Source organism: Arachis stenosperma, chromosome 1, assembly GCF_014773155.1.
Source record: "Arachis stenosperma cultivar V10309 chromosome 1, arast.V10309.gnm1.PFL2, whole genome shotgun sequence".
NCBI lineage: Eukaryota > Viridiplantae > Streptophyta > Magnoliopsida > Fabales > Fabaceae > Arachis > Arachis stenosperma.
Window position 1 is genome coordinate 124773054 of NC_080377.1, and position 10457 is coordinate 124783510.

General features: G+C 35.6%; 2 protein-coding genes across 6 annotated transcripts; both read left to right on the plus strand.

Annotated features, from left to right (window-relative positions):
- Positions 1-292: 292 nt before the first annotated feature.
- Positions 293-6333, plus strand: LOC130962494 (UPF0613 protein PB24D3.06c). Of its 5 annotated transcripts, none has more exons than XR_009079805.1 (11): positions 293-756; positions 854-930; positions 1034-1139; positions 1492-1584; positions 1678-1743; positions 2499-2644; positions 3424-3532; positions 4197-4261; positions 4382-4567; positions 4802-5236; positions 6014-6333. XR_009079805.1 is itself a non-coding variant. In XM_057889912.1 (10 exons), exons 1-9 carry the CDS (start codon positions 529-531, stop codon positions 4527-4529), a joined length of 1038 nt encoding a protein of 345 aa, XP_057745895.1. In that variant the 5' UTR covers positions 293-528; the 3' UTR covers positions 4530-4567; positions 6014-6326. The 5 variants fall into 5 exon arrangements, 3 of the variants coding, with proteins under 3 accessions (XP_057745895.1, XP_057745624.1, XP_057744923.1); XR_009080528.1 differs by lacking the exon at positions 6014-6333 and adding an exon at positions 5456-5926; XM_057889912.1 differs by lacking the exon at positions 4802-5236 and having other exon boundaries at positions 6014-6326.
- A 1177-nt stretch (positions 6334-7510) lies between these two features.
- Positions 7511-10085, plus strand: LOC130960736 (uncharacterized). The gene is made up of 2 exons (XM_057886193.1): positions 7511-7633; positions 7819-10085. The coding sequence occupies exons 1-2, from the start codon at positions 7631-7633 to the stop codon at positions 9580-9582; spliced, it is 1767 nt and encodes a 588-aa protein (XP_057742176.1). The 5' UTR covers positions 7511-7630; the 3' UTR covers positions 9583-10085.
- The last annotated feature ends 372 nt before the right edge of the window (positions 10086-10457 follow it).

A 10457-nucleotide genomic window follows, 5' to 3' on the forward strand; every position in this document is an offset into this window, starting at 1 on the left:
TTTTTTTATACCAAAGATAGGATTCGAATACGCGACCTCTTAAATGAATATGGAAAGATTATGCCATTTGAGCTATAACTAATTGGCCCGTTAAAAAAAAATAATTATTACGTGAAAATTTTTCTTTTTAATTAAAATTATAAACTATGATTTCGTACTAAAAATTTTTAAACAAAAATAAAAAATTATACTTAACAATATTACAATTAATACCATATGTTTCCAAATATCATCTGATTTATTATTTTATTTTAGTATTTAATATTTAATTAATTTCAATTCTACACGAAGACAGTTGATTCCGATTGAGTTGTTCACCTTCACCCACCGCGAAACAAGAATCAGCAGGATTAGTTGGACGCGCGGAAGGATGAGACAGTGATCCACACGCGCCACAAGTAACCGTCGTGGGCCGGTCACAGTTGTTGAGTTCTGAGTTCTGACAGCATCCCAATACAGCACCTCGTGCTGCGTGCAGAGAGAAGATCTGGCCCCACAGCCATGACTACAAACTAGAAAGCCAATAAAATGAATCCTCCGTCGCCTTCCCCTGCTTCTCCCTCTGTCTCATCCTCTTCTTATACTCCCGTTTCCTGGTTCTCTGGGATCGTCAGGGGCGGCCGTCCCGATAGGTCTTCCAGCTTAAAAATGTCCGCTAACTCCACGGTTGCCGCCACCGCTGACTTTTCCGGTCCTATCGTCCGCAAAAATCAGTTCCGTGGGGTACTCTTCAAGTACGGTCCAAATCCTATTCAGGTCTCTTTGAAATTTTACCTTCTGATCTCTCTTTTTCCACTTCCGAATCGTTTTCTGTTCATAATAATTTTGAGCGTGTTGCATTCTCTATTTGCAGGTTGCATTTAAGACTGGCGATTACAAACGGCAAGTCGTTTTTATTGGTGGATTGACCGATGGTTTTCTTGCTACTCCGTATGTTTTTACATTCTTCGGATTCTAACGGGAGTTTTTAGAGTATCTGGACCTAACAGGATTTTCTATCTGACATCCATTTTCTTCATCTTCCTTCCTCCAGCTACTTGGAACTTCTCGCAAATGCCTTGGACCGTGAAAATTGGTCACTGGTTCAATTCCTTATGTCATCTTCTTACAGTGGATATGGCACCTCAAGCTTGCAACAAGTAAACAACTAAATTATTCCTGGTTTTACCATTCTTGTGACTGTTGCTCTAGAATATTACATTACAATTTGCAATTCAGTGTAGTACTACTAACGTTTAGCTCAAGGAATTACTAGAGTCAACATCCTCGACCTTATTATAAGATTCTTTTAGTAATTTTCTGCTGTTGAGTTATGATCATTTGCATAACCATAACCAACATATATGCAGATTCCAGTTGCTTTGTTAGTTATGGTAAAACCAGGGAGTTAGTCACCAGATTTAGCTGAACATTGCAATGTTAATATTTTCTTCTAGTTGATGAGGTTAATGATGCATACATTTTTAATTTCTTGTTTAATCCATGTTGAAGGATGCTAAAGAGGTGGATCAGCTGATTAATTATCTAATTAACAAACAAGATTCCGAAGGTGTGGTATTACTTGGGCATAGTACTGGTTGTCAGGTTACTTGTTATTTCCCTAAAATCCTACACCATAAATTTTTTACCACAATGTTAAGCAAGTGAAGTAAACTTCTTGTTGGACATGTTTTATAGGATATTGTGCATTACATGCAAACAAATTTTGCTTGCTCCAAAGCTGTTCGTGCTGCCATCTTGCAGGTACTCAATTGTACTTACTAGATTAGTATTTTATGTTCACTATCTGGCACAGCATAAAAGCATCTTAACCATTGGAACAAAGATCCTTAGCTTATTTATATCACGTCCTTCTAAATTATAATTTGATTATTGGACTATTATAAGAACATAACTGCAACCAAAAACAAAATAGGAAACTATATTCATTTCAAAATGTTCATAGTAAGTCATATGGATGTCACCATTGACTGCCTAGTGATGGTGAAATCATTATTGTGAAAAAACAGAAACATTTATCTTTTTTAAAGGATTTTGTTACATTCAGCTGATGGTGTTTGCTGTTGCATTGCAAAATTCACACCATTCGTGTTAACTTTGTTCTTGATGCCAGAATTACAGTAGATGAATTCATAACTACATTTTCCCTGATAATATGCATATAGACAGGGGTTGTGTTTTTTTCTACTATATGTACAGTGCTACTCTCTTTGTTCATACAGCTTTCTCATTCGTATGCATTAACATGTGGTTCTCTTCCTCCTACTCTTGTAAGGCCTGTATGATTTAAATCTCAAAGTCTTTGGATTGAAATATGAGATTTCAGTCTTGCCCAGCAGAAGGGGAGAAAAAATTATTTAAAAAAAAAAGTGGATGTTGTGTCTAGTCAAATGGCAATATATACCCCCCCCCCCCCCCCCCCCCCAAAAAAAACAAAAAAAAATATGGTCGTTCCTTTCACTGAAAGCTTGGTTCTCTATTCACGTTAAATCATCCAGGCTCCAGTCAGTGACAGGGAATATCGAGCGACACTCCCTGAGACAGCTTCTATGATTGACTTGGCGGCTAAAATGATAAGTGAAGGCCGAGGTTCAGAATTAATGCCAAGAGAAGCAGATCCTTGTTCTCCAATAACTGCATACAGGTGATTTTACAAAACTATTGTAGGAGCATGAAATACTGAAATAAGCCTAGATTTCATTATATAAATACGTAGGATCAGCTATACAATTTCTGCATTGATGCTATAGCTGCATAGTTCATGTTTTGTCTAGAAACTAATGAATGTTATTCAATTGGACAAATTTTCTTTTGCTCTCCAATGGTGAGTCCAATGGTTGTGTTAACAATATCAATTTCCTTATGCATCATATTCCATTAGTTCCTTTTCTACATTCAGGAAACTTGAAACAATTTTGCTTTTTCAATATGATAGTTGAAGCTTGAAACAAATTTACAGCTGTGATTTACCCCGTTCATGAATGCTATTGGTACACACACATCTTTTCTTCCAGCTTTGCTTGTCAAATTGTAAAAATCACAGGTTTAGCAATTGACTGATATTCTTCTGCTGCTAAACGTGGTTGCTGACAGACTTCCAAATAAACTAGTGCTATACAATCGTATATTTGAACAAGGTTATTGGTTGTTAGCTATTGTATTTGAACTTAACCTGATCAGATGTTTGACAAAATTAATTTCCTTTTTTCCTTGACCTTTTTTTTTTAATTAAAAAAATTTGGTCCCCTTTTGTGTTCCTGTTGTTCCCTCATTTTCTCTCCTCTTGATGGAGAAATACCACATGCACAACATGTTAATGCATATTTTCCTCTCTGCTAAAATGGACATTGATTACATACTTTAGAAAGGGTCTTTGTTGTTGCCATGCTACTGCTTCCTTCCTAAAAAGTAGTTACTTTTCAGATATCACTCCCTTTGTGCATATAATGGTGATGACGACTTGTTCAGTTCCGATCTGAGTGAAGATCAGTTGAGGATGAGGCTTGGACACATGTCTAGCACACATTGCCAGGTGAGCATATACCAGTTAAGCTAACTAGTTCTTCTCTTTCTGTATGGTCTCTTGATAATATTTTGAAGGGCAGAATTTATTCAGCTGTAGGATTAAGTAAAACCTTGGCTTAAGTTATTTTGCTACAATAGCCATTGTTCAAATAAGTTATTTCTTTCTTTTTCCTCTATGTAGAAGGTATATACGAATTGTCTTTGGGAATGTTATTTTACAATTGAAGGAGACCTAAACAGGAAGAGAACATATTACCATTTACCAAGACCTGGCTCATATAGTCGGGGTGGGTGACCTATGTTGTTGTAGGTGTCTTAGATCATGCTAGTGACTCCTAAGGTTCCTTCCCTCTCACCATAAAAAAAAAAGGAAAGAAAGAAAAAAGAAAAAAAAAACCTTGAAGTTTTTCACCATTGATTAATCACTTTGGCATGAATATTACAAAGAAAGTGCAAGTGATGTTTCTCTCGTTTTGAAATAATTGTACTTAAGATCTTTAAATTGTAATCCAGTTTTGAGAGACTGGAGATACCACTTAAAAGGACAAGGCTTTGTTGTTGTTGTTTGAGAGATAGGAAACAAGAGAACTACCACATTATTTCAAAAGGAAAAATAAAAATAAGTAGGACGATAATCAATTACTCATACTGGCATGGGTTGTCTTTCGCAGGTTATATTTTCAATGGCAGATGAATATGTGCCAGATTATGTCAATAAGAAGGAACTTGTTGAACGGTAAAATCTCTACTCGTATCTGGTCCAACTTTGTCTATATGCAATCAATAACAAGTTGAGAGGAGTCAGATATATGAATGTTGTTCATATGGTCACGGGATACATTCTGTAAACGTGCAGATTATGCAGAGCAATGGGGGGTGCAGAGAAAGTAGAAATTGAATATGGAAACCACTCACTCTCTAACAGATCTGAAGAAGCTGTCCTAGCTATCATTGATTTCTTAAAAAGAGAAGGACCCAAGGGCTGGGATGATCCATGGAATTAGTGTCTTTTAGCTCTCCACTGCAGCATTCCCTTATTATTGTTAGATTCGGTTCCTTTGTCTCTCGATTTTGTTAATCTTCCATTTTTCTCGCGTGCATAATTTTCCTGGTTTTCTTTTTCTTATTATTCTTTTTTGGCGGAGGGGTTTGAATCAATTTTAAGACTTTTAGTCATAATATTTTTTGTTAATATAGTAGATTTTAAAACATTTTTTTGCTACATTTTAGCCAACTCAATTGCTTCTTGCATGTGAATGCTCTCTGCCCCCTGCAGATTGGTTCTCATGATTCCGGATTTAGTGATATTATGTGATGGAAACGTGTAGTAGACCAAGATTGGCATGAAGGAAGAACATGCAGTATGTACTTTTCCTGCATAAAAAATTCTGTACCACAAGACCAAGATTGGCATGGGAATTAAGTAATTAACAAACTACTTAATGCAAATATGCAATCATGGCGACCAACGCAACAGGGAGTGCTATTTTTTCAACCAAACAAATTGTATAGTAGCAGCAAGTGATATTTGGTTCCAGCTTTGCTTTATCCTTGTGGTATGTCATTCCCTTGCTTTTCTTGTCAAGTGATGGCAAATTGGCAAGTAATTGTTCGGTGGGGTGGGTACCAACTGAACAGTAGCCGGTGGGGTCAAAGATAGACATTGGACCGTTGAATTTTGTTAGAAGTATGAACCAAAAAATTTTATATAGTAAGTATTCACTTGATACTTTTTAAGTAAAACTAATAGCGTTCGATAGTTAAATATATTTGATTAAAAATAATAGTGTTCGATAGTTAAATATATTTGATTAAATTATTTAAAATAAAAATATATTTTTTTTGTAAATAATAATCATATATATAATATCATTAAATAAATATGTAGGATCTGAATAATTTTTATATGTTAGAAACTGTTGACATGCAGGTACTTTGACCTAACTCTCAGTGTAATGTGTAATCTGAGTTGAAAAGAGGTGTGTATGTCGTTGCACTGTAACTCACTTGACTTGGGCTATGGACGTTGGTTAGTGGCATTGGTTAGGGAGAATGTTTGGAATGAGAGCGCCTACCATGCTGATGCTGCTGGGACCTATCTTTAACAACATTACTAAATACATTTACTCGCAATAATTAAGCACTAACCACCAGCTGTGCTAGGCTAAGCAGAATTAAATTAGTGCCTGCCTTTGCCGTTGCACTGTCTGTGAACTAGCTGTGTCCGTCTATTGCATTCACATCTCAATGTAGCTTCTCACAGTTCATCCATGCATTAAAATTGGAAAATTAAAACCCCACAAAAATACATGTTTGCCATTCTTTTTCTATTACTTATTACCAAGGATCATGAATAACATGTGCATCTTCTGAAGCAATACGACTTTTCATCAAACTTTTTATAAACTATCCCTTTGTTTAAAAAAAAAATATTATTATTATTGAATTAGAATGATTGAGTCACACGTAATAATTTCTCATTCTGCAGATTATTAAATCACTTATCAAAGTTAAAGAGGCAAGATGATCATATTATGGAAGAGGGTTTCCTTGAGGTGGCAAGACCAGTTTACCACCACCATCACCTCCATGTTGCGGCGGTTGTGGTCGTGAAGTGGTGGTAGATGATTAGTTGGTGTTGGTGCATAGAAACAAAAATGTTGACGTGTTGTGGTTAGAGTGGGACACATCACGTGGCTAAATTCAGGTAGTCACATTACCATCCATGTTGCTTTGCCATGGACAATGCATAAATGCCACCGCCAATAATACTAAAAAGTATTTTAGTTTTTCTTTAAATAAAAATCTTAGCAACACGTATATAATAAAAAAAAAAAAAAACTATTTACATTATGAGCGGAGTTGCTTCTTATTGGAATTCCATTCTTAGGGGTCCCGTGTCGGTGCGCCACACTGTAGGCTGCACCGTATTCAGATTTATGTCATTTAATTTGCTTAGCTAGGCCAATAATTCTACTAGTAGTTGTAATTAATTTTTATTTTTGGATTTAATTAACACAAAAAATAAATACAATTCAATATATTAATTAAATTAAAATGTAAAACTTTTTTAAAATACGAATTTTATATTGTTAGTTACTTCTATAACATTTATTTATTGACTAATCATTTTTATAAGCATTTTCTAACACGAACATTAACTTCGATTTTAGTTTTTGCTTTTTTGGCCTACCGTCATAGGATTCCCTGGTTTCCCTATTTTTTTTAATTAAAATAAATAGGTAAAATCTCTCTATGAAGTATAAAAAAATTTACTCCACACTCCACTGGAATAAATGAATGCCTAATCAATCATTAGCATATGAATAGGGGGAACTAAGGATTGAATGTTTCAAAATTAAAGTGAAAATACTACATTTTATCAAGGAATATGAAAAGTGTTAAATGATTACGTTAAAGATGAAGAAGCACACAAAACACTAGAGTAAAATTATTAGGTAATTGTTATGGTGTTCCAAAAATATTTGTTTAACTTACTAAAAAAATAAAAAATTAATATTTAATTTTAAAAGTATAAAATAAATAATTATTAAATATTTAAATTTTACTATAAAAAATAAATTAAACAAAAATTAAACACCAAATTATAGATATTATAAAATTTTTCAAATTATTAACATGCATCTCATTATCCGGTAACGTGTGCATATACTGAAGTGAATGTTAATAAATAAGGGGCAAGTGGGAGAAATTGAGTATGAAAAAAATTAAGACAGCAGCAATTCCTTAAGATAATGCAATTAAGATGTTGCATAATATGTTGACTCCAACTTGACTTTCATTGACGACAGTAATTCAAGATCCAAAAAAAAAAAGTTTTAGTTTTACTTGTTGGAATTTGGAAACTAGTGAAAGGCATAAAAAAAATGCACAGGTGAAGAGAAAATATAAATGCTCACAAAAAACAAATAAAAATAAATAAAAGTTTACTAAAAATACTATGGAAGTTTATAACTTGATTTATGGACTTGAAATGAATGGAAATTTCTTAAATCTGGTGAGGTTATTACAGCACCCGTTTTCATTAATATTCAACATTGTAGCTTCGTGATGCCGTTGCTTCTTCAACCTTCAGACATCATTGATGGTACTTTGAACCTCACCTTCTGAGCCACTTGTTTTTCTCTTTCTTCCATTAAAGTATTGTGATTTCTCTTTCCCCTCGAGAAAGTGGACATTTGTGCTTTTAAGATACTTTCTTGGAGTGTTGTTGTCAAAAATAACAACTTTTCTTGTGTCTGGTGCTGGATTTGGTTCTGGGCATCTTTGAAGTTAGACGCTTTTTGGAAGCTTGTGATGCCTGAGAAGGTGGTGGTGAATCAATGGGGAGTGTGGTCCATTCCAATACACCATTGGCGTGTTGGGTTGCTCACAGCTTTGGTTTTGTTTGGAATGGTTCTTGTTTGGAGCATTGATGGATGCACCGTCAAGAATCTCATTCATACTTGGAGGCTTCGCCAAGATTATCATCTTTCTGTTGTAAGGGTTCATTCTCCTAACTTTACTCATTCCAATCCAAATATTTTACCTTCTCATTATGTTCCCACTAGTTTGGATAGAAAAGCTCATTTAGGGTCCCAAGATCAAGATCCTGTTACTGTAAGTTGGATTTCAAGTGAACTTGAGCCCAATTTGACTTCAAACCTTCTAGCTCATTGGTCTGCTCATGGAGGAGAACCTTGTAAGGATTCCAAGACTGTAGAGATTGTGATTCCTGGTTTGGATGGTGGTGAAAGATTGATAGAGCTATCAGCTGGTGATGTTCATGAGTTTGGATTTCATGCATTGGATGAGTTAGGGAAGCCTCACTGTGTTGGTGGTGATTACTTTGAAACTGATCTTTCAGGGGAGTCATGGAAATCTAGGCCTTTAGTGAAGGATTTCAGCAATGGTTCTTACTCTGTTTCACTGCAAGTTCATCCAGATTTTGAGGGGGTTTACAACCTCACCATAATCCTGCTTTATAGACACTTTGAAGGACTCAAATTCACCCCCTGGAGATTTGTTCATGATCGAGTTCTTCGCAACATTGCGATAAGGTTCTACAGAACCAGTGCTCAATTACCAGAACTCAAGGCTTGCAAAGCTTCTGATTTTAGCAGGGATGTGTGGTGTGGAAGGTGGACAAGGCATGCCAAGAATGATGAATGTCTCATAGGTAATGATGGTAGGTATCGATGCTTAGCGCCAGATTTTCCTTGCAAAGCTCCATGGTGTGATGGCTCCTTGGGAACTCTGGAGAGTAATGGTTGGGTGTACTCAACTCACTGCTCATTCAAGATGTATTCAGCTGAGTCTGCTTGGAACTGCTTGAAGGGTCGCTGGATTTTCTTTTGGGGCGATTCGAATCATGTTGACACTATCCGAAATATGCTCAATTTCATTCTGGATTTGCCAGAGATACATGCTGTCCCAAGACGATTTGACATGAACTTCTCGAACCCAAAAGATCCTTCTCAAACAATTAGGATTACAAGCATCTTCAATGGGCATTGGAATGAAACACAAAACTATCTAGGATTGGATTCTCTGAGGGATGAAGGGTTTCAAAATTTGCTGTTGAAATACTTCTCAGAAGACACAATCCCAGACACTGTGATCATGAACTCCGGCTTGCACGATGGGGTACACTGGCGTAATATAAGAGCATTTTCTGTTGGAGCAGACTATGCAGCATCTTTTTGGGCTGATGTTATGAGGAAGGTGAAACAAAGGGGACTGGCATGGCCTAGAGTCTTTTACAGGAACACTGTTGCAACTGGTGGATATGCAAGATCACTAGCATTTAATCCCAACAAAATGGAGGTTTTCAATGGTGTGTTCTTAGAGAAATTAAAGCATGCCGGCGTTGTGTCTGGTGTGATCGACAACTTTGATATGACATTTCCATGGCACTTTGATAACCGTTGTAATGATGGTGTTCACTACGGAAGGGCTCCGGCGAAGATGAAGTGGCGAGACGGCCAAATTGGGCATCAATATTTTGTGGACCTCATGTTAGCTCATGTACTTCTCAATGCATTATGTTCAACATAGCCCTACAATGGATTTAGAGGGAAGTGTTAGCATATCCTATATAAATATAATATTGCATACCCTTAGGATTTTGAAGCTAAAATGGTGGTGCTTGGATCCATCAAGTTTGGATTCTTTCTGTTTCTGTAAAATGATTAGTTTGGCATTCTTTATTGCTCATAGAATTGTTAGTGTTAAAAGTGAGATGATTATGTATACATGAGATTGTTCCACACTTCCACTTGTAGATTAGCAGAAGAGGAGTCTGAAAATATATTTTATTTATTGATGATCAACATTATAGATCAAAGCCTATTTACTATATTGTGCACATCTCTCTTTTGTTCCTGAGGGCCTAAGAATAAGATCTGTGGTTAGTTTCTTGATTGTGTTGCATACAAAGCTGGTTGCTCCATTAAGTCTTTTTTCATGTTGGTATATATTTTCACATTAGCTTCTGCTATGGCCTATGGGTGACTAAAAAATGGATCAACTTGTAGTGACTCACTCACCTGTCAGCGTGAACAAGGTACAAAAAGATTGTACTCATATGCTTTTAATCTTACATTATGATTTAAATATGATATGGTAAGGAGAAGAGTGCTCCTGCTTCACCATCAAATAAAATCATTTTCCTGACATGAAGTAGTTTACTTCGTTAAAATATGACAAATATTTAGCAGTGGCAGCTGGTAGTATGCAAATCCTTGTGAGTAGCTGACCGAACATCAATACTTCTGGAAATATATAATGGAACAGTAATGCTAGAAAAATTAAAAAAAATAATCGAAACTTGTCTTATTTAATATTTATTAATTATTGTTAGAATTAATAAATGCTAAATAAGATAAATTCTGACTTTGGCTGATTTTTGTTTGTTATCAAACATTTTCGAT